This window comes from Berghia stephanieae, chromosome 1, assembly GCF_034508935.2.
Source record: "Berghia stephanieae isolate SIO BIC M18660-M18661 chromosome 1, UCSD_Bste_1.3, whole genome shotgun sequence".
In the NCBI taxonomy this organism is placed as follows: Eukaryota; Metazoa; Mollusca; class Gastropoda; order Nudibranchia; family Aeolidiidae; genus Berghia; species Berghia stephanieae.
In genome coordinates this window covers 133,496,559-133,520,149 of record NC_088360.1, presented here as the reverse complement: position 1 = coordinate 133,520,149, position 23,591 = coordinate 133,496,559, and the positions used below count along the sequence as shown (strand labels likewise).

Below are 23,591 nucleotides of genomic sequence, written 5' to 3'. Positions count from 1 at the left end.
TTTAAATGATAATTTAAGGGTAAACAAAAATAAAACAAACAACAACAGCAAGAAATATGAATTGCAGAAAAGAAAACGAGTAAAAACAAACAAACAGACAAACAAAACAAAGTTAAACTGAAACAATCACCTTATCTTAACATGAGTTTATCATTATAAGTCAAAATGCACCATGAGTCGCTCATCTGAAATTCCTGCGATGATTTGTGCATTTATTTTACTTTATCATTTACCCATTTATTTTTTGAAGGGAAAACAAGCGTAAAAATATGCAAGGCTCGCAAACGCTTTTTCAATAATATTATTAGGCTAAATGAATTTGAACTGTAAGGTAAGTGATATTTATAATAAAAATGATCAAATTATCATGATAGACATCTTTCGTCAATTCGATTTATTCATTCTACAAGGAGGAGACTCTTTGTTGTTGTAAGTCGAGTTTACTCTCTTAATATTACTTCCGCTTCTGTCTGACTAGTAGTGTGTTCAGTTGCTAAAGCCATTTTCCGGCTAAAGTCGAATGGGTACTTTCCTAAAAAAAAAAAATTTTTTAATAAAAAAAAAAAAGTGGTCCCTGCTGAGCGGAGCAATTTTACCAATGTGTTGACGAGCAACCTTGTTGCCAAATTGTTTTTTTGAAGATTTTTTATACTTCTTTCCGTGACACTGAGAAATTTTTAAAGTTTTCAAAGACATATAATTACGAATAGGGTGGGGGTGGACCACCGGCCCTGAGTTATATTTTCGTCAGACAGCGTCAATCAACCAATTTGTTCTAAATGAAAGACTGTTCATCATGATGAGGACATTTCTTCACAATGAAAATTATTTGGAATTTTAAAAGGTCATTTTTATTCTTACGACACGACCAGCCGAATTATTTTGATTACTCATCTACAATCAACTTTAATTTTATTGTAACTCAATAAACTGTTGACCTAAAATACAAAAATCATATTTTTTAGAAATCATACAAGAAAATACTACCCCTTTATATCGAGATTTATGAAGAATAAGGTATATTAGGTTTCTGAGTCGGAACCTATCATCATGCCCCACAAGAGTGAAAGATAGGTGCTACAAAGTATTTGTAAGACCTGATTTAGAATACAGCGGCAGCATATGGGGCCTGATTACATCAACATCGATCTATAAGATGGACGTGATTCAAAGAAGGGCCTGTCGATTTGTCTGTAATGATGGAGTATTTAAACTGGACCCCACTTACTGAACGGAGAAAGACTCAAAAGCTCAATATGTAGTTCAATGGCCGACATGGATCCACCATCATCCATATTATCTCATTTAAAAATCACAAAAGAAAAGAAAATGCACATGCAGTGCCATATTCCAGAATCAATGTGCACAACAGTCGTTCATCTTCCCCAGTAACTACCAATGGCGCATAGAACAGCATCCCCGAAAATGTCAGAGCAACCAATAACCCGACAATATTCTATTGTTATTTCGAACAGTTTGAAACCAATAGATATAGAACGTCAATGCCACCCTACAACTATTTTGGATTGTATTGGATTGGATATTATAATATCCATCTAATCGCATTATCTATCCAACAAGCTAGTTTGGCCCTCTCGTCACAGGGCACTGTCATGCAGGGCAAAAAGCACAAAAATTAGAACGGAACGCACTTCCTATTTACTTTCATGGTGGAGTGCCATTGTCGCCTAAATGGTGCTAGGGCTAGGGCCGACTATTGTTTATTTATTTTTCTTCGAACTGTCCAATCTGAGAAGACATCCATCTTACTTTGCGTTTCAGGTAAATTAGAGAACAAGTTAGCAATGGTGGCGTTTTTATACACCTCCGTTGGAGGTGTACAAAAACGCACAGTTTTTATACACCTCCATTGGAGGTGTACAAAAACGCACCGTTTTTATGCACCTCCGTTGGCGGTGATGGTAAAGTTGTTGCTGCATACGTCCATGAGGTTTAAATAGTTTTAGATTGTAGTTTAGCACGCTGCTTAGTGATTACCGATGTACAATGATAATAAATTAAAGAATAATAACAATAATTTTTAAAAATCAAAAGTAAAAAGAAACATGGCACACAAATACTGATCTCAAATAAATAAATAATTTTATAAAATTAAAATCGAAGTTTTTTTTAAAAACATGATAAAAAGTTTTTGAAAAAAAAAAAGAAAGAAAAAAAAAAGCAAACAAAAACTAAGTAAATCAAAAAAAACAAAAAAACTCAACATTGGGAATCGAACCCGGTACTTTCAAGGTTGGAGTCTGACAGCTTGTCCACTGCGCTACGGAGCCACCTGACTGTTCATCACATTTAATAAAGTCTTTCTAAAACATTATTTTACCTTCAATGCAACTTCTATTTTCTGGTTTTATATTTCGATTTTTCAAATTATTAATATTTTTATATAAATTTATTAACAAAGACATCCTACAGATGTCACAATATAACTTTCGCCATGTCCAAATACAGAAACACAATATCACTGATGAAATTGGGTGGGATGCGCATGCGTGACGGAGGTGTATAAAAACGATCCGTTAAGATACACCGTCAACGGAGGTGCATAAAAACACTACGTTTAGCAATGTTTTACTAGTGCACTCAACTGCAGGACTTTTTACAAATTTTTTCTTATCGATTGTGAAAGTTAAAGTGTTAGTTGTTAGACTTCTTCTACAAGTGCCAAGCTCAACTTGAGTCTTGACTTGCTTTTTTGTTAAATTCTCATTCCTCTGATAATGATATGATGAACAGAATAGAAAAGACGTCTTATTATCAGGCCTGATAACCCAAAATGTTGTTGCCTCATCGTTCTAATGGAGATAATCTCGAACTCAAACCGAAGCAGACTTCTGATAAAAAATCATCTTTGACTTTGACTCTGACAGGCCCATTTTTGGCAATGTTCATCTTTTATCCACACATACTTGTCGAATTCGAATATCATTTTAAATTTTAAAGCTGGAAATATGAAGATTCAGAATTTGTAACAAATTATGGGCATGAGACGATATATATGTATCTTTAGGTCATTCAGTGGTGACACACATGATGGAAATGCAAAATGAAAATGAAAAGAAAGTTTGACAATTTGAAGTGACAAATAACTCAAAATGCATGTACACAGGTCCATTTTTTCAAATAAATAACAACAGACAGAATATTTTTGTACTTTGTATTGAACAATCAGGGGGGACAATTACATGAGACAAATAATAACGAAAAAATATTTTTTTGGTAATATTTTTCATTTTCATTTCAACTTTGAAAAATAAATGGGTCCTTGTTTTCAATTGTGTTGTCAAAACGGATGAAAGCAAACCTAGGAATAGACGTCTAGAGGGTCCTCTTTTATCAATCACACATTCTGCTCTGCACATACGAATTGTCCCGCTATTCCTTGGGGGGAACTGGGGGAACTGCATGATGAAACTCTTTCTCCTCCAGCACCTGGTTTAGTATAAGTATAAAGGCAAAAAGGCAATATATAAAGACGTAATTGATGACAAGAGCACTGCTTTAAGCATATTTGATCACTCTGTTGAGAAAATAAGGCTTATAATTATAATTGCAAAAGATGGCGTCCCAGAGTTTAAGTGTAAATTATATTAAATAAGTTATTAGCGAATGAATCTAATACTAATAAAAGGATATATATATGATAAGTCTAAGATCTCTTTACAAATTTACACTTTTTTTTTCTGGAATATTTTGGTTAGTCGTACAGCATTTTTACCAGCTCAATATTTAATTTTAAGTGAGTACTTAGGTGTTAGTACTAATTTATTTTTTTTGTGCGGCTATGTGGTCCAGTGGTATGACACCTCTTGCTTTCGGATCGGAAGGTCCTGGGCTCGAGCCTCAAGCAGCACATAGTTGAGTCCCTGGAAAAGGCTCTTTACTCAAATTCTTTCAACGTACTCAGGTGTACCTTGAGTTACCTAGCCGTTTACAGCATTGTCTCTGTTAAAAAAAATTATCGCCTAACAGTAACAGGCGTCATGTCACGTCCTACATGTTAAGTGTTGCTGTTGGCCAGGGATCCCTTGTAAAGCATTTTGAGCATGTTTAGTGGATATCGTGTTTTATAAAACCTCAAGATATAACACAAATCAGTTATGATATTTTTTTTAAAGTAACTTCTCTTTTTCTCTATTCTTGACAGGTAAATCTCACTTCAACATAGTTGGTCAAAGATGGATGCGGATGAGAAATCCAATCCTCTCACCATGTTTCAAAATAAGGACGAGAAACAGACGGAAAATGTTTCTCTCTACATTTCCCAGCTCCTTGAAGCACATGAAACCAACAGTAAGGAGAGATTCTTTGACCAACAACAGGCCGCACAAGCACATGCAAAGTGTCCAGAACCCGCCAAAACTTTTCATCCAATGCAAACTCATAAAGAACAACAAGACGAATTCAACTTATTCCGCGAATTCCAAGCTCAAGAGAAAGTTAGGTCTGAAACGTTTGTGGGGGGAGATATACCCTCTAGCAGCCAACAGGTAAATTGAAATGAAGGTCATTGATGGTGTTGTGCTCTAAACGTGTAACTGAAAATTTTAAGAAATCTGGACCTTCCATGTTAGTGGAAAGAGAGGGGGTGGGGGGAGGGGCAAAGTAAAATTAAATTTAGGATAAAAAATAACGTCATTTCAATGGATATTTGACAAATTATCTGTTAAATTTACCCCTTTTAGAGCCTATTTTTGAAACACTGCAAATTCCTTTTTCCTGCAGAAAGTCTTGATAAAAGTCTGGACGTCTTGAAAACAATGACATGGATTTGGTGGGGGGGGGGGGGGGGGCTACAAACCCCTTTAATTTTTTTATTTTGTGCAAAAGACCGAAAATGATAAGTGTGGACATGAACAGGGAAAGTGGGTTCACTACTTTTTTTTTTTTGAAAATGTTTTAGTTATATGAGACCAAACTCCTCATTAAATATATTTTTTCCCTTTGAATGGTAGAATACATTATTATATTGAATAATGTCATCTTTAACTAATTGTATGGCAAGTTGAATTCAGACATAATTCAATCAAAGGTTTGTAAGTTGAGTGAAAGAGCAATGGGGGCTACCTTAAGCCTGGGATCGTAAAAATACTAAGGTAAAGTAAAGCCAAAAATATAAAGACTCCGGTTTGTAACAGTAACAAAAAACGTATTGTGTGTACGATTTCCATCCAAAGCCTATATCCATCTACACCTTTTTGGTAGTATTTCTTATCGATATTGCTGAGTATATTAATTTTTCAGTGACAAAAATTTTAAGAAATTGTATTTACAAAAAATGTTGGAAAAGTTGTTTTTTTAATTATTGTTTTTATATTATTATTATTATATTATTATTATTATTATTATATTATTTATTATTATTATTATTATTATTATTATTATTATTAGTTTTAATATTATCATCATCATCATTATTATTATCATTAGTATTAATATTATTATTATTATTAGTAGTAGTAGTAGTAGTAATATTTTCATCATCATCAACGTCATTATGATTGTTTTCATTATTATTTTTTTATTATTTTAACTTTCTTTTTCTCATAATCAACAGTTCCAAGGATCAGCAGAGCTCATGAGTCATGGGTTGGTTCCAGACAATGCGCCGTATTACCAGGAACCCCCAGAATCAAAAAAAGGTACAAAGTAAAGTTTGTATCTATAGATAGTATGCGCTTGGCTAAGAAGCTCATAACATTGCCATCCAGAAGTATAACGGACCAACACACAAAACTGTGTGTATCCATGAACGTTTATAGTCGGGTTAACACAGTTCAGTGAGCATTACTCATAAACGCGGATGGCAAAAAACAATAACAAAGACCTGAGTGACGTCATCTTAGAACTATCTGTACAAGGTTGCCAATTTACCGTATATTTACGGAATTCAGTTTGTTATAAAACCTTCAGTATATTTTCCAATCCCCTGCTAAACTGAAAAAAAGTAAGTACAAAATATCTTTTTACTGGAATTCAGCACTCAGAAGAGATTCGGTCTTTGTGTTTGCAAAGAAATTCCATCAATTTTTGCCTCCTGAATTGACAACCCGGTATATATAGCAGACCATCCATAGTTAACCAGTGCAGATGGTTTTCCTCGGATCCACAGAAATCTACGATTTTTTAGTCTGAGGGGGTATTTCCTCTTTTTTTAAAATTACATTTGCCCCTGTCTGGTGGTGAGAGCTGGGTTCCCGCTGCCTTGTTTGATTCAAAGACTCCTTGAAAACTCCTTGAATTTCTCGAGACTGTTTAAACAATCAGCGGAGTACGAAAAAAATACAACCAAAACCTCATCATCATCACTACAACAATGGTCACATCATCTTCACTACATTCCTTAGTATAAAAACACATAATAATAATCACTACCATCACAACTACAGCTGCCATCACCACTACATAGCTATCACAACGCCACTTCTACACCCACTACTACTACTACATCATCTTTATTATTGTCTTTCTTACAATAACCACAGACACCAGCATATCATCGTGACCACTATCACCACACCACCACTACCTCTGCAACAACCACCAGCTCGTCATCAATATCACCACTTCTACAACCATCATCACATCATTACCATCCCTACCACCACTATTACAGCAACTATGACATCATCATCATCATCACTGACACCATCACCACAACCGCATCATCACTATCGTCATTTTAATCAGTACCACCTCTCAGTGGTGCCAACCTTACGTAAAAAATGCGTGTTTTTACGCATTTTCATTCATTGTACACATTTTTCTGAAGATTGTATGCATAATAAAATTTCTATTATTTAAGCATTTTTAGCATTCATACACTTTTTGGTGTCTTTAAACACTAAACGTTTCATTACCCATCAGAATTATATATGGATCTGGAAGTTGGTACTATTTATCATCTATAAAATGTAAGCTAATTCATTCTTTCAAATATTGATTATATCATTGCTAGTATAGTCTAATTGCCCATTATCAGATTTAGTGCTAATTATCGATTTTTTCAGAATTGTACGCATTTTTTCAAAATCTTACTCATTTTGGCTCTCCATTGTACACATTTACATGGGCCAGGGTTGGCAGCACTGCACCTCTAGTGCAATCACCACCATCACATCATCTTCCTAATGGAGTCTTGTGACTTGCCTACACAAGTGTATTGTGCATTTGTTAGGATGTCCCGATATAGCTCTTTGAAAAGTTGGCCATTATGCAATTGTGATATTATTCATCATAATTAGAGCTTGCTATGGATTTTTCAGGAGTGTTTGCATTTTATCAAAATCTTACTCATTCTGGATCTCCATCGTACACATTGCCTTGGGCTGGGGGGTTGGCAGCATTGCTTTTGTCTGACAATCAAAACACTTCAGACTTTCTAATATTAAGTGACAAAATGTTTTTATTATTTTGATTTACAAACACAGTATAATACAATGTGTAATATCAAAGGTAGATAATTTGTAAAAGCTCAAAATTCCTTTTTAAAATTTGTTATTACTTTTTTAAAAAATATATTTATTTTATTTTTTTAAGATTTTCTTTTTCTTTTCTTTTTTTCTCTTGACAGTCAGACTATTCCCCCAAAATGTGGAGTCTAATAAAAAAATGTTTTGCTTGTTGCAGGTTTGCTCAAATATAAACTTTGTTTAACCTTTCAAATTCTTTTGCCTTTTTACTCCAGACCTGTTCTGTCCAGTCACTGAAGACAAAGATATTAAAATGGATCCAGGTGACATGGATTGTTCCATGGATACGGCCAACACCCCTGCTACGACGACATTTTACGATGCCTTGAGTCCAGGTGGTGGCGTGGACCTCTCAACAAACAAAGACTTTTCTCTTCCATCAGAGTCCAATGACCATGCTGCTCCTCCTCCTCCTCTTTCTACGTCTTCATCATCACCTCCTTCTCCGCCGGCTTCAATGAAGGATCCTCTGTCAGAAATCAAGAAACAAAATATTCCAATCGGACCGTTCAACACCCCTATGTCAAGTTATCCACGCGTGAAACCAAAATGCAGCATTTGTGACAAGGTGTGTAACAATAACACTGACCTAACCATTCACATGAGAACACACACGGGTGAGAAACCCTTCGTCTGTCCTACTTGTGGGAAAGGATTCAGTCAAACCGGCGCCTTGAACAGACACATAAGGATTCACAGCGGGGAGCGGCCCTTCCGATGCGCCCTTTGCGACAAGGCATTTACTCAAAGCGGGGATCTTTCAAAGCATATGAGTGTCCACACCGGGCTGAGACCCCATCCGTGTTCCATTTGCAAAAAAGCGTTTAACACATCGTATGAATTAAAAGTTCACATGAGAATTCACTCCGGGGAAAAACCGTTGTCCTGCTCCGTTTGTAAGCTGTCGTTCCGCAGGCGGAGTAATTTGACACAGCATCTTAAGATTCACACGGGAGAAAAATATCAGCAGTGTACACTCTGTGACAGGGTTTTATCCAGCAAACACAATATGATCGCCCACATGAACGTTCATGCCAAGCAGAAACTGGACACAAGGCCAAGGCCATACCATTGTTTTGTATGTAAGAGGTCGTTTATAAAAAAGGGACATTTGAACGCTCACATGTTGATTCACAGTGGGCAGAAGCCGTTTCAGTGCAGCATTTGTCAAAAATCGTTCAATAAAAAGACCAACTTGAAGAGACATACTGTCCAAATGCACGAGTCGCCGCCGCGTGTGAAAAAACGAAAAGATGACCAAAAACATCGATGTGGAATCTGCAAAAAGGGGTTCGATCTCGAAGCTAAGTTGAAAGCTCACGTTAAAGTGCACACTGCTGAAATTCTTAAACTTCATTCTCTGCGTAAAAAAGCTGCTAATAAAGGGAAACGAGTCCGCACCTACACCAGGCGTCCTTTAATACCGTTCGACGCGTCAAAACCGCACCAGTGCTACATTTGTCAAAAATCGTTTTCTCAAGCCGGCGCCTTGAGCAGACACTTGAGAATTCACAAAGGAGAGAAACCTCACGAGTGTCCGCTGTGCCAGAAAGGTTTCATTCAAAGCGGAGACCTGCAGAGACATCTGAGGACTCACACGGGAGAAAAGAATTATCAGTGCGTGGCTTGTGAAAAGTATTTCAACACCAGTTGGCAGTTGAAAATGCATATCAGAACACACACCGGAGAAAGGCCACACGAATGCTCCGTCTGCAAGAAAAAATTCCGTCAAGTCGGGGCCCTGAATTCTCATATAAAAATTCATACGGGAGAAAAATACTTTCCGTGCTCCGTTTGTGAGAAGGTTCTCTCTTCTAAAGAAAACTTAGCCTCGCATTTGAAGATCCACGAAAGAAAAATCGTCGACACGAAGATAAGGCCTCACCAATGCACTCAGTGCAAGCGGGCTTTTACGAAGAAGAGTCACTTAAAAGCACACATGTTGATTCATAGTGGAGTCAAACCCCACCAATGTGGCATTTGTGAAATGGCATTTGCTCAAAAGGCCAACTTGAAAAGGCATTTCTTGAACATGCACAAAGATGCAAAGTTAGAAAATTATGGTTTCGGTAGTAATAAAAGAACATCCACTGACAGCTCAAATAATAATAATAATAATAATAATAGTAGTAACAATAATAATAATAATTCTTTAATACAACAACAACATCAACAACCACAACAACTTCAACAACAACAGCATCCTTCTTTACCACCTCAACCACCAACTTTACAACAACCTCTACCAGCACCGCCCCCCATGAATATGAAGTGTCTAATGGGAGAACCGTCGACGACGTATCATCAACCTCATCCCCACTCTCACCCTCACCCTCATGCCCCCCCCCCCCATGCTCACCCCCACCATCCCCTTCCTCATCCCCACCATCCTCAACTTCAACACCATCAATGCGGTATCTGCAAAGAATCGTTCAACGCCGAGGCCAGCTTAGTTGCTCACATGAAGCTGCACACTTCAGTCGTCACCCCGAAGCAGTACCCGGTTCATGAAAAGCCCCTAAACCACACAGAGAACGATCAGTTCAACAATTACATCACGACGCGCACCGATACGTTTTCCTATTTTTTTCTATAAAAGAAGTCAGGGTAGTTGATTTTTCATTTTAAAAGTATGAAATTAAGGAGCAGGCACTGGTGTAAGATAAAGAACTGAACAAGTGTGTGTATGAAAGATGCCAGACAAAGCAAGAAAGAAGAATACAAGGAAAAAAAACATCCCAAAAAACCAGTCGACCTCGACTGGGGATCGAACCTCAGACCTTCTGTTTTTTCTTGTATTTTTCTTTCTTGCTTTCTCTGGCACCTATCATACACACTTGTTCAGTTCTTTATCATAGAAAAGTATGCAAAACTCAATTTAGAATGTCCATCTTGAATTTATACCCTGTTCTGGTATATTTGGAAGTAATGTCTGTGAGTGTGAAAGAAAAATACTGTCCCAACAAAATCTCGTAATTACAGCTGGAAGAGTAAAAACTGATGAACTAAACTGAATATATAGCAGTTTTGAAAGAGATCAAAAATATCAAAACATGTTTCAGGCTCAAAACTCTTCTTCAGCCAATAATAAAAACATTAATCATAGCAGCCAACTGACCCGATAATATCAGGACTGCCCCAATTTAGCAATCTGAGAAAAATGCGGCTATGTGGTCTTGTGGTTTGACACTCGCTTTAGGATTGGAAGGTCCTGGGTTCGAGTCTCGCTCAGCGCATAGTTGCGTCCTTGGAAAAGGCTCTTTATGCACGCATCTTCTCTCACCGTACTCAGGTGTAAAATGAGAACCTGGCTGTTAACAGCATTGTCTCTGTCGGAAACAATTGTAATATCGCCTAACAGGCATCATGTCTCGTTCTACATATTAAGTGTTGCTGTTGGTCAGGGACATCTTGTAAAGTGCTTTTAGCACAATTAGTGGATATAAAAGCTCACCTTTTTTTTTTTTATTTAATGTAAAGAGAGAAAAAAAATGGACTTTTTATGTGTATGGAAATGACCTTTGCATGTTCCAGAATTACGCTTTTTGACTAGCAAATTTTTAAAAAGGAACAAAAAAAAGTTATAAATCTAGTTTATGTTATATAATAGTCCAAACATACAAATGTTTTGGGTCATGATGGTATTGTAAGGTGTCCCGTTTTAACTCTTTGAAAAGCTGGCCGCTATGATTAATTCATCACTTAACTTTCAGACAGATGGCAGAAAAGTAAAAGTTTTTTGGCAAGTCTTGTTGATGAGTACGATCTCAAAATGTTGTATTAATATGGTTTTTATTGTTGTTGTTGTTGTTATTAGCTGATGAGATAATGGAATATGAAATGTGAAATATTTGGATGTAGGTACAATGTATAGATTAAAAGGAACTGAAAAAATATATTTATTATACATTGTACCCAACAAATCGGACCTTGTATATCAGTGCGGAGGTATTCCGCGATTTCGCGGAAAGTACGCGTTTTTGAAATCAGAGGAGGAACTTCTCACTTTTGAAAATGACAACAATTTCCCCAATCAATGTACTGATATTGAGCGTGAGAGATTAGACATGTGGTGGATCAAACAGGTGTATTGTCTCACTCTCCAGAAATTAGTTAGAGCCTGTCTGTCTATCAATAATAAATGTTACAGTAAATGACATAATCAGTCAGATGGTGAAAATACCCTGAGGTATTGCCAAGTTTAGTTAGAATTAGAAGGTCAGTTTTTATCCGAAATGAGTTCTTGTCATAAATGATTAAATAAACCCTTTTTGTACATCTTCAGGAAATATCAAAGCTTAATTTCACTTCTAATTATTTTTTACAGCTAGTCAAGTTGAAAAAGTATGAAATTTGAGAAAAGTTGCTGTATACCTTTCCAATACATCTGACCATAACTTCATGAAAAATCACCCGATTTACTTCAAATAAAGATTAAAATGCTCTGGTGGGCATATTCTTTCAGAAATGAAAAACATATGCAAATCTAAAATTTTCATCTTCCGACTGATTATGTCATGCCCTGACACAAACAGTTTATCATCGCTTTCTTGATCTAAAAAGGGGAGGTCATCAACGCAGTATAAAGGGGCTTAATGGCTATCATTCAAAATATTTTCCTCCCTTTTTTACTTTTTGTTATCATCAGCACTGATATATGAATCACTGATGGCCGTAGGTCTGCCAAATCAAAATTATAAAAGAGTAAGTTCAAAGAAAAGACATGTTGTCTGTCTTCTCTTAGTCTTATTACTATGTATGTGACCGTGACACATTATAATTATTATGTACATACAAAATTCATAAATGGATTTTAAACCATGTAAGTGATTACTGATTGATATTAATAACCCTGTTCGTTCTTCATTGATTGATAAATACACATTGACACTTTTGTGATGATCAATCTTCCCGTTATTTATCATCATCTTATGCAAATAGAGTGAGTAATCGACAATTCTGATGGATTTTTCAGCTTTCAATGAGGACTTGATTATTATTTATTATTATTGTTATTATTATTTATTATTATTATTATTATTATTATTATTATTATTATTATTAATTATTATTATTATTATTATTATTTATTGTTATTATTATCATTATTATTATTATTATTATTATTATTATTATTATTATCATTATTATTTTTAGTCAGTTCTTATTCGCTGTCATAAGATATTTGTTCCTGGCCCCTACTGTGTTACTGTCTTTTACTGTTGTACTTTTGATTTTGCTAAACTACTTAAAAATTTATAAAAACTCGAATTTTAAACTCCTGTTTATTGTAATAAATTAGTGTAATGATTTGTGTTAAGTTGAAGGTTGTGTGGAAAGGAGTTTTTAAAAAACGTGTGAACTATTTTAAATGTGCTGTGTGAACTATTTTAAATGTGCTGTGTGAACTATTTTAAATGTGCTGTGTGAACTATTTTAAATGTGCTGTGTGAACTATTTTAAATGTGCTGTGTGAACTATTTTAAATGTGCTGTGTGAACTATTTTAAATGTGCTGTGTGAACTATTTTAAATGTGCTGTGTGAACTATTTTAAATGTGCTGTGTGAACTATTTTAAATGTGCTGTGTGAACTATTTTAAATGTGCTGTGTGAACTATTTTAAATGTGCTGTGTGAACTATTTTAAATGTACTGATACACATGTATGTAGTGTAGTGACTGGAAATTCGTAGAACAGTCTTGTAATTTAACATTATGGCCAAAAATCCATTGCTCTTGTTCTATCTCTCCTACTTTATTTTGTAACTTTAGAATCGAAACTGTAGAGGAATTATAGATTTCCTATTTACAAGGTTTGCCTATGTTCCGTATATTTACAGAATTCAGTATATATTATAAACCCTCAGTACCTCCCTTAGTGGGCAGGGAGGTACTTGATGTGTCTTCTATACCCCTATTCATGTTTTCTAATTGCTTTCTGTCTTTGTCTTGGAATGAGATTACTTAGTTTTATCCTGACTCTGACCTGAGTCCTTGGCTGGGAGGAAAACAGTCGAATGTAGTTATAGTTTTGGGAGATGATATTTTTTTCCTTGTAAATCATCTCTCTGTTATGTATTATTAGATTTGTTGTTTTGAATTTATAATGTAAGCATTTGAGTGTATTCCTCGTAGTAGGGGCCTGTGTTCGTATCTGGATGAGACTTTTAGGTGATCTCAAACTAAGTATATATTGATGGTGTGCTCTTGGAATCTACACAATTTCTTATTTGTACCATTCCCCTTCGTCTTACCTTTTCTTGTGTGCTTTAATTGTAATTCTAGAACTTTTTACCATCCCATTTTCTTCCTTTTTACTGGCGCTGATATGACCTTGATGTGTTGCAAGAGCTGTAAAACCCTTATGCTGGGTGGGGTTCCTGACCTCCCATAGTGGGCAGGGGGTACGTACTGGGTCTTCTATCCCCTTATATCTGTTTTCCAACATGCTTTGTGTCTTTGTCTTGGAATGAGATTACTTGGTTTCGTCCTGGTCCTGGCCAGATGCCCTGGCTGAGAGGGAAACAGTCGAATGTATAGTTCGTTTTGGGAGATGATATAGATATTTTTTTCATTGTAAATCATCTCTCTGTTATGCACTGTATTAGGCTTTCTTTATGTTATATATGATTTGTAAAACATTTGAGTGTGTTCCTCTTAGCGGGGACCTTTGCTTGTGTCTGGATGAGACTTTTAGTGATCTCAAACTAAGTACTTTGAGAGAGTGCTTTTGGAATCTACACCTGTTTCTTATTTGAGCCAATTCCCCTTTGTCTTCCCTTTTCTTGGATGCTTTATTGTAATTCTAGAACTTTTTACCATCCCATTTTCTTCCTTTTTACTGGCGCTGATATGACCTTGATGTGTTGCAAGCGCCGTAAAACCCTTAAAAACAAAACAAAACCCTTATAAACAAAAACAAACAAACTTCCTTTTTACCAGCATCAAAATGACCTAAATTCAATCAGATTATTGTTGGTCACGACTACAGGTTGATATGGTCAAATTGTATTTATAAATTATAAACTCACATTTTTACGACGACTCCTTAACTTCTTTTTACTTCTACATGGATTCAAAGCAAGCATGTGATCTATACACTTTCTTTATTTACAAGGAAATAGTAAGAGATTTATTTTATTTTGTGGTATCAATTATTTTACAAAACTGTACTCGATAGATAGTGTATGATGAATGGTGCAGGCTTCTACTCCAGGTATGTCTTGGACATACAAGTGCCCGATCCACACTTTTTCTGCATAAAATCTATAGAAACATGCCAAACTGGGTGGGGTTCCTGACTTACTGTGTCTTCTATCCCCCTATATCTCTTTTCCAACTTGCGTTCCGTCTTTGTCTTGGAATGAGATTACTTGGTTTTGTCCTGGTCCTGGCTGAGAGGGAAACAGTCAAATGAAGTAAGTTGAGATGATATTCTTTTTCCTTGTAAATCATCTCTCTGTTATGTACTGTTATTTATTTTATTTTTTTAACATATGATTTGTAAACATTTGAGTGTATTCCTCTTTGTCGGGACCTGTCCTTGTGTCTGGACGAGACTTTTAGGTGATCTCAAACTTAGTACTTTGATAGTGTGCTCTTGGAGTCTACACCTGTTCCCCATTTGAACCAATTCCCCTTTGTCTGCCTTATTCTTGGATGCTTTTATTGTAATTCTAGAACTTTTTACTATCCCATTAGCTTCCTTTTTACTGGCGCTGATATGACCTTAATGTGTTGCAAGTGCTGTAAAACCCTTTAAAAAAATTAAAAAAAAAAAAACCTGCAAAAGTAAACATCGTGTTAGTTTGTGTATAGATTTTGTTGGAGAATTTTGTTACTTTCTACCTATACCAGCATTATTCTTTTTGTGTATTTACAGATATATACAATTTAATAGGATTTTATAGAGAGGAGATGTAGGTGTAGGGTTTTACTTTTACAATCAAGTTACATTGATACATTGCCCCACTCTGAAAAAAAAAAAAAACCGTATTTAAAATTTTGGCCAGGAAACTAGTCCTTCAAATATTGTTGCCAAGATAAAGACTCATTTTAATCCATCGATGTTTGAAAGACAGAACGGCATGGGGCAAACCAAGGAAGTCCTGGATAGGACATGTGGAGGCAACAACTGGCAAAAAGATAATTGATCACTCGGTAATGGCCCTTGAGCGTGAAAAAAATGGCATTCCATGACATTCAACCTCTGTAGGGAGACGGAACTTCAGGTAAGGTATTTGAAGGACGAGTTTTATGGCCAAATTTTTTTTTTAAATATATGGGTTGTTTTTTTGTTTTTTTTTCAGAGAACGGTAACAGAGTAATGATAAGGACACGTGTCATTGTAGATATAATAAGGACAAGTGTCATTGTAGATATAAGGGCACGTGTCATTGTAGATATAATAAGGACAAGTGTCATTGTAGATATAAGGGCAAGTGTCATTGTAGATCCCGTTACTGGTCTTCAAGAATGGCATAATTTACACCTACTGGGTGGGGATCCTGACCTCCCATCGTGGGCAGGGAGGTACATGCTGCGTCTTCTATCCCCTATATATGTTTTCCAACTTGCTTTCTGTCTTTGTCTTGGAATGAGATTACTTGGTTTTGACCAGGCATTGGGCGGATACCCTAGCTGGGAGGGAAGCAGTCAAATGTATAGTTAGTTTTGGGAGATGATATTTTTTTTCCTTGTAAATCATCTCTCTGTTATGTACTGTTATTATTATTTTTTTTTTTTTACATATGATTTGTAAGCAATAGAGTGTATGCCTCTTAGTGGGATCTTGTGCTCGTGTCTGGGTGAGACTTTAAGGTGATCTCAAACTTAAGTAAACTGATGGTGTGTTCTTGAAATCTACATCTGTTCCCAATTAAAACCACTCCCCTTTGTCTTACTTTTTCCTCAAGTCCTTTTAAGTGTACATCTAGAATGTTTTTACTATCCAATTTTCTTCCTTTTTACTGGCGCTGATGTGACCCAAATGTGTTGCAAGCGCCGTTTAGCCCTTAAAACAAACAATTTACACGTATATCCTTGCTGAGAAAGGAAAGATAATTTACTTTATCTTTTATTATCATATACATTTTATCATGTCATAATAATATATTATATGTTTTATGTTGTAAATATCTATACCATCTAAATAATATATATGTATATATCAGACTGTTATTGATAGAATGTGTTATATCGATTTTATAGAATGTAAACAAAACCAGTTTGATTTTAATAATTTTATTTCATTTTGCAATTTTAAATCTTATACATATTGTATATATATATATACATGCACAAATGAGAAAGAAGTTAAATTGAAGGTACTCCCATAGTGGACAGGGAGGCATTTACTGTGTCTTCTATCCGCCTATACCTCTTTTCCAATTGCTTTCTGTCTTTGTCTTGGAATAAGATTACTTACTTAGTCTTGTCCTGGCCGTTATGGAAACAGTCAAATGTACAGTTAGTTTTGGGAGATGATATTTTTTTCCTTGTAAATCATCTCATCATGTATGATTTGTAAACACTTGAGTGTGTTCCTCTTGGGGGGGACCTGTGCTTGTGTCTGGATGAGACATGGGTGATCTCAAACTAGGAACTTTGATAGTGTGCTCTTGGAATCTACATTTGTTTCCTATTTGAACCAATTCCCCTTTGTCTTATTTATTTTGGGTGCTTTAATTGTAATTCTAGAAATTTTTACTAACCCAATTTCTTCCTTTTTTTACTGCCGCTGATATGACCTTAATGTGTTGCAGCTGGGTGGGGATCCTGACCTCCAATAGCGGGCAGGGAGGTACATACTGTGTCTTCTATCCCCTTATATCTGTTTTCCAACATGCTTTCTGTCTTTGTCTTGGTGTGAGATTGCTCGGTTTTGTCCCGACCCTGGCCGGAGTCCTAGCTGGGAGGGAAACTGTCAAATGCATAATTATTGTTTTAGGAGATGATATTTTTTTCCTTGTAATTGTAAATCATCTCTCTGTTATGTATTATTTTTATTTTGAATGTATAATGTAAGCATTTGAGTGTATTCCTCTTTGGTGGGATTTGTGCTTGTGTCTGGATGAGACTTGTCGGTGATTTCAAACTAAGTACATTGGTGGTATGCTCTTGAAATCTACATCTGATCCCTATTTGTTCTCAGTTCCCCTTTGTCTTACTTTTTCTTGGGTGCTTTAATTGTAATTCTATAACTTTTTACTATCCCATTTTCTTCCTTTTTACTGGCGCTGATATAACCTAAATGTGTTGCAAGCGCCTTAAAACCCTTAAAAACAAAACAAAAACAATGTGTTGCAGGCACAGTAAAACCCTTAAAAACAAAATAAAAACAATGTGTTGCAGGCACAGTAAAACCCTTAAAAACAAAACAAAAACAATGTGTTGCAAGCGCCGTAAAACCCTTAAAAACAAACAAAAACAATGTGTTGCAGGCACAGTAAAACCCTTAAAAACAAACAAAAACAATGTGTTGCAGGCACAGTAAAACCCTTAAAAACAAACAAAAACAATGTGTTGCAGGCACAGTAAAACCCTTAAAAACAAAACAAAAACAATGTGTTGCAGGCACAGTAAAACCCTTAAAAACAAAAACAAAACAATGTGTTGCAAGCGCCGTAAAACCCTTAAAAACAAAAACAAAACAATGTGTTGCAAGCGCCGTAAAACCCTTAAAAACAAAAACAAAACAATGTGTTGCAGGCACAGTAAAACCCTTAAGAACAAACAAAACAAAATGAAGATGGGAATTACTCGTTTTTGATGATCATCATGAATATCTTCCATTTCTTTGGATGATATCGTAACTATATCTGGTTTGGCCATGTCCCTGTTGGGATCTTTCCTTGAGAGGCAGACAGTTGTAGGTCATCTCATCTCGCTGGGTGGGGGTCTTCTGACCTCCCATGGCCGGGTGGAGGTCACTTGCTGAGTCCTCTATTCTCCTTAGTTTTCCAAACTGCTTTTTGTCTGTCCAAAATTTTCGACGTTTCCTCTCAATTCGGAATATGCGGTTATGTGGCCTTGTGGTATGACACTCACTTTTGGATCAGAAGGTCCTGAGTCCGAGCCTTGCTCCTTGGAAAAGGTTCTTTCCTCACATTCTCTCACTGTACTCAGGTGTAAATTAAGTACCTGGCTGTTAACAGCTGTCTTTGTCGGGAAAAAATTGTAATGTCGCCTAACAGGCTCCATGTCTCGTTCTATATGTTACGTGTTGCTGTTGGTCAGTATGTAAAGCACTTTGAGGACATTTAGTGGATATTGCGCTATATAAAAGCTCCCTTTTTTTTTCAATTTTCAAAAAATCCTCAGAAACTCTGAACTACTATTGAAAATCGTTTTAATCCAGGTTGTTGAATTCTATTAAAACCAGTTTTAAAATGCGACTATTTCGTTATGTAAATAAGTATCGAAGCGACCTCCCATAGTGGGCAGGAAGGTAGATACTTGCTGTGTCTTCTATCCACCTGTAACTGTTTTTCAATTGCTTTCTCTGGGTGGGGATCCTGACCTCCCATAGTGGGCAGGAAGGTAGGTACTTGCTGTGTCTTCTATCCACCTGTAACTGTTTTCCAATTGCTTTCTCTGGGTGGGGATCCTGACCTCCCATAGTGGGCAGGAAGGTAGGTACTTGCTGTGTCTTCTATCCACCTGTAACTGTTTTCCAATTGCTTTCTCTGGGTGGGGATCCTGACCTCCCATAGTGGGCAGGAAGGTAGGTACTTGCTGTGTCTTCTATCCACCTGTAACTGTTTTCCAATTGCTTTCTCTGGGTGGGGATCCTGACCTCCCATAGTGGGCAGGAAGGTAGGTACTTGCTGTGTCTTCTATCCACCTGTAACTGTTTTCCAATTGCTTTCTCTGGGTGGGGATCCTGACCTCCCATAGTGGGCAGGAAGGTAGATACTTGCTGTGTCTTCTATCCACCTGTAACTGTTTTTCAATTGCTTTCTGCTCTTTGTCTTGGGATGAGATAATTACTAAGTTTTGTCCTGACCCTGGCCAGAATCCTTGGCTGGGAGGGAAACAGTCAAATGTATAGTTTTAGTTTTGGGAGATATTTTTTTTCTTTGTAAATCATCTCTCTTTTATGTACGTACTGTTATTTTTTTTATTTTTAAAACATTTGTAGACATTTGAGTGTGTATCCTCTTTGTGGGATCTTGTGCTGCTGTCTGGATGAGACTTTATTTGTAGACATTTGAGTGTGTATCCTCTTTGTGGGATCTTGTGCTGCTGTCTGGATGAGACTTTTACTTTTAGATGATCTCAAACTAAGTACATTGATGGTGTGCTCTTGGAATCTACATCTGTTCCCTATTTGAACCAATTTCACCTTTGTCTTACTTTTCATCAAGTCCTTTTAATTGTATATCTAGAATGTTTTTACTATCCAGTTATTTTTTCCTTTTTACTAGCGCTGATATGACCTAAACGTGTCGGAAGCGCCGTGAAACCCTTAAAAAACAAACACCAATAACAAGTCTGGGAGTGTTTTAGAGCTGTTTTCTACTCCGTTGTTAATGTAAATAATGCAAATGAAGATTGTAAAGTTTTATTCTTGATTTCATTCGTTTATTCATGGTTTGGAAGTTGTGAATTTTTTATGTTTTATCTCCATTCATACTGCATATATTTTACGTATAAATATATATTACCTCTTCACAATAAATTTGTTGTGTATCTACTTCAATATATATCTAGTCTTCTTTATTTTGTTGTCATCATCGTCGTCGGAGTCATCATCATCATCTGGGTGGGGTTCCCTACCTCCACAGTGGGCAGGGAGGTACATACCATGTCTTCTATCCCCTTATATCTGTTTTCCAACATGCTTTTCTGTCTTTGTCTTGGTATGAGATTGCTTGGTTTTGTCCCGACCCTGGCCGGAGTCCTTGGCTGGGAGGGAAACAGTCAAATGCGTAGTTATTGTTTTGGGAGATTATATTTTTTTCCTTGTAAATCATCTGTTATGTATTATTAAATTTGTTATTTTAAATGTATAATGAAATGTAAGCATTTGAGTGTATTCCTCTTTGTTGGATCTTGTGCTTGTGTCTGGGTGAGACTTACAGGTGATATCAAACTAAGTACTTTGATGGTATGCTCTTGGAATCTACATCTGATTCCTTTTTCTTCCCAGTTCCCCTATGTCTTACTTTTTCTTGGGTGCCTTAATTGTAATTCTAGAACTTTTTACTATCCCATTTTCTTCCTTTTTACTGGCGCTGATATAACCTAAATGTGTTGCAAGCGCCGTAAAACCCTTAAAAAAAAACAAACAACAAAAAACATCATCATCATCATTTTCTATATCATTATCATCATTATTTATGTATTCATATAAATATTATATTTTTTTTGCCTTGGGACAATTTATTTAATAATGTATACTTTTTGCTTTTGATGAAAACTCAGCATAGGTCTTTCGATATCACTTGTTAGGCTGCACTGGGAGGAGCTCTCTCTCTCTCTCTCTCTCTCTCTCTCTCTCTCTCTCTCTCTCTCTCTCTCTCTCTCTCTCTCTCTCTCTCTCTCTCTCTCCTCTCTCTCTCTTCTCTGTCTCTGTCTCTCTCTCTCTCTCTCTCTCTCTCTCTCTCTCTCTCTCTCTCTCTCTCTCTCTCTCTCTCTTTCTCTCTTTCTTTCTTTCTTTCTATCTCCCTCTCTTTCTCTCCTTTTCACTATCTATCTACCCATCCATCTATCTATCTATCTCTTTCTCTCTCCATCTTCCTCTCTCCCTCTCTCTCTCTCTCTCTCTCTCTCTCTCTCTCTCTCTCTCTCTCTCTCTCTCCCTTTCTTTCTATCTCCCTCTCTTTCTCTCCTTTTCACTATCTATCTACCCATCCATCTATCTATCTATCTGTCTATCTCTTTCTCTCTCCATCTTCCTCTCCCTCTCTGTCTCTCTCTGTCTCTATCTTCTCTCTCTCTTTCTCTCTCGCTCTCTCTCTCTCTCTCTTCTATATCCCTCTCTTTCTCTCCTTTTCACTATCTATCTACCCATCCATCTATATATCTATCTATCTATCTCTTTCTCTCTCCATCTTCCTCTCCCTCTCTGTCTCTCTCTCTATCTCTCTCTTTCTTTCGCTCTCTCTCTCTCTCTCTCTCTCTCTCTCTCTCTCTCTCTCTCTCTCTCTCTCTCTCTCTCTCTCTCTCTCTCTCTCTCTCTCTTGCTGTCTCTTCTATTTCCTTTTCCCTTTCCATGTTACTTTGTTTTTGTCCTGGAACAGAATTGGTTTTTGATTTGGGACTGTCGTCTGACGAGAAACAGTTTTGGGTGAAAGGGACTCATGAATGATGCATTGTACGCACATCAAGAGGATTGGATTTGAACTCCGCTGTTGGCGTTATCTCTTTTTTTTTTTCGACACAGAAGCTTAGCCCCAATAGCTCAGTTGGTAGTAGTAATAGTAGTAGTAGTAGTAGTTGTTGTTGTTGTTGTAGTAGTGGTAGAAGTTGTAGTAGTAGTAGTAGTAGTAGTAGTAGTAGTGGTTGCAGTATCAGTGGTATTGGTGTTATTATTATTAGTAGTAGTCGTAGTAGTAGTAGTGGTTGTAGTTGTAGTAGTAGTAGTAGTAGTAGTAGTAGTAGTAGTAGTAGTAGTAGTGGTAGTAGTAGTAGTGGTTGTAGTAGTAGTAGTAGTAGTAGTAGTAGTAGTAGTAGTAGTAGTAGTAGTAGTAGTGGTAGTAGTAGTAGTAGTAGTTGTTGTTGTAGTAGTAGTGGTAGTTGTGGTAGTAGTAATAGTCGTAGTAGTAGTGGTGGTGGTAGTAGTAGTAGTGGTTGCAGTATCAGTGGTATTGGTGTTATTATTATTATTATTATTAGTAGTAGTAGTTGTAGTAGTAGTAGTAGTAGTAGTTGTTGTTGTTGTTGTTGTAGTAGTGGTAGTTGTAGTAGCAGTAGTAGCTCGTATAGTTATAAAGGACAAAGCCCTGGGACCATATTATAACACCGGTCCTTAAGTCACTACACTGGCTTCTTATAGAGAAAAGAATAATATACAAAATCGCATGTTTTGCTTACAATTACCTTCGCCATACATCACCCAAATACCTTGAATGCCTTGTTAGGGAATATAAGTCAACTTGATCTCTGCGATACCCCATTTCTTCGCAAATTAATGGAAAAAATATCCCAAGAACAAAGTTTGCTGAGCGTGGTTCGTATGGCATTCGTTACCAGCTAAAACCCGACTTAGTAATTTGCCTCCATAAATCTCTGCTTTGTGCAAGTCCTAGCTTTTGAATGGCATACGTGTTAATGTTAAGGTGCTGAGCCAATTGAATGTTTCCTTGTGTTGTTGAAATCAGTTCTTGTGTTGTTGTCTAAAGATTTTGGATATATTTTGAGATCTTGATTCAATGTTGTTGGAGGTGAAGTTGATGTACGCCCTCTGTATTTGGTTCCTTGTATGAAGTTATTATCCATCGATTTTGTTCTGGATTTGTTCTTAATTGAGCTTTTATATCTTGCAATATCCACTAAACGTGCTCAAAGCGCTTTACAAAGGGTCCCCTAACCAACAGCAACTCGTAACATGTAGAACGAGACAACGCTTTTAACGGCTATGTATCATTTTACACATGAATACGGTGATAGAATAGTGTGAGTAAAAAGCCTTTTCCAAGGACTCAACTATGCGCCGAGCGAGGTTCGAACCCAGGACCTTCCGATCCGAAAGCGAGTATCATTACCACAAGACCACATAACCGCACAAACGTTTTCATCTCGTGAGGGCACTTGTACTGAATAAATATGGAATAGACTTGCATCAGGACCAAACAACAGACCGCCTTGGAGAGAAAAATTTCCGTTTGGATTATGAAACGGACAATAACATCAAATCCTGGTTTACAGGGGAGGTAACATATTATTACCAGTGCATATTGCTTTAATTTCTTGGTTACCTCCCATAACATACACAAAATTATTGACAGCGGATTTCTTTTTTTTTTTTTTCATTTTATTCTTGTGCTCGTTGTTGTTGTTATTGCTGTTGTCGTTGTTGCTTTTGCTGTTGTTGTTCTTGGTATTTTTTGTTATTGTTTTTATTACATATAGTCAAGGTACTCAAGGGACTGGATA

At 36.5% G+C, this 23,591-nt stretch overlaps 1 protein-coding gene across 1 annotated transcript; it reads left to right on the top strand.

Annotated features, from left to right (window-relative positions):
• Positions 1-1,661: 1,661 nt before the first annotated feature.
• LOC144963245 (uncharacterized) lies at positions 1,662-13,855 on the top strand. The gene is made up of 4 exons (XM_078897100.1): positions 1,662-1,782; positions 4,166-4,508; positions 5,576-5,660; positions 7,706-13,855. The coding sequence occupies exons 2-4, from the start codon at positions 4,197-4,199 to the stop codon at positions 10,084-10,086; spliced, it is 2,778 nt and encodes a 925-aa protein (XP_078753226.1). The 5' UTR covers positions 1,662-1,782; positions 4,166-4,196; the 3' UTR covers positions 10,087-13,855.
• The last annotated feature ends 9,736 nt before the right edge of the window (positions 13,856-23,591 follow it).

Excerpts from the sequence above, each read along its gene's own strand:
- LOC144963245 (XM_078897100.1), top strand. The coding sequence starts at position 4,197 with ATGGATGCGGATGAGAAATCCAATCCTCTCACCATGTTTCAAAATAAG. Across the intron at positions 4,509-5,575 it reads TACCCTCTAGCAGCCAACAG|TTCCAAGGATCAGCAGAGCT; the intron begins GTAAATTGAAAT and ends CATAATCAACAG. Across the intron at positions 5,661-7,705 it reads ACCCCCAGAATCAAAAAAAG|ACCTGTTCTGTCCAGTCACT; the intron begins GTACAAAGTAAA and ends TTTTTACTCCAG.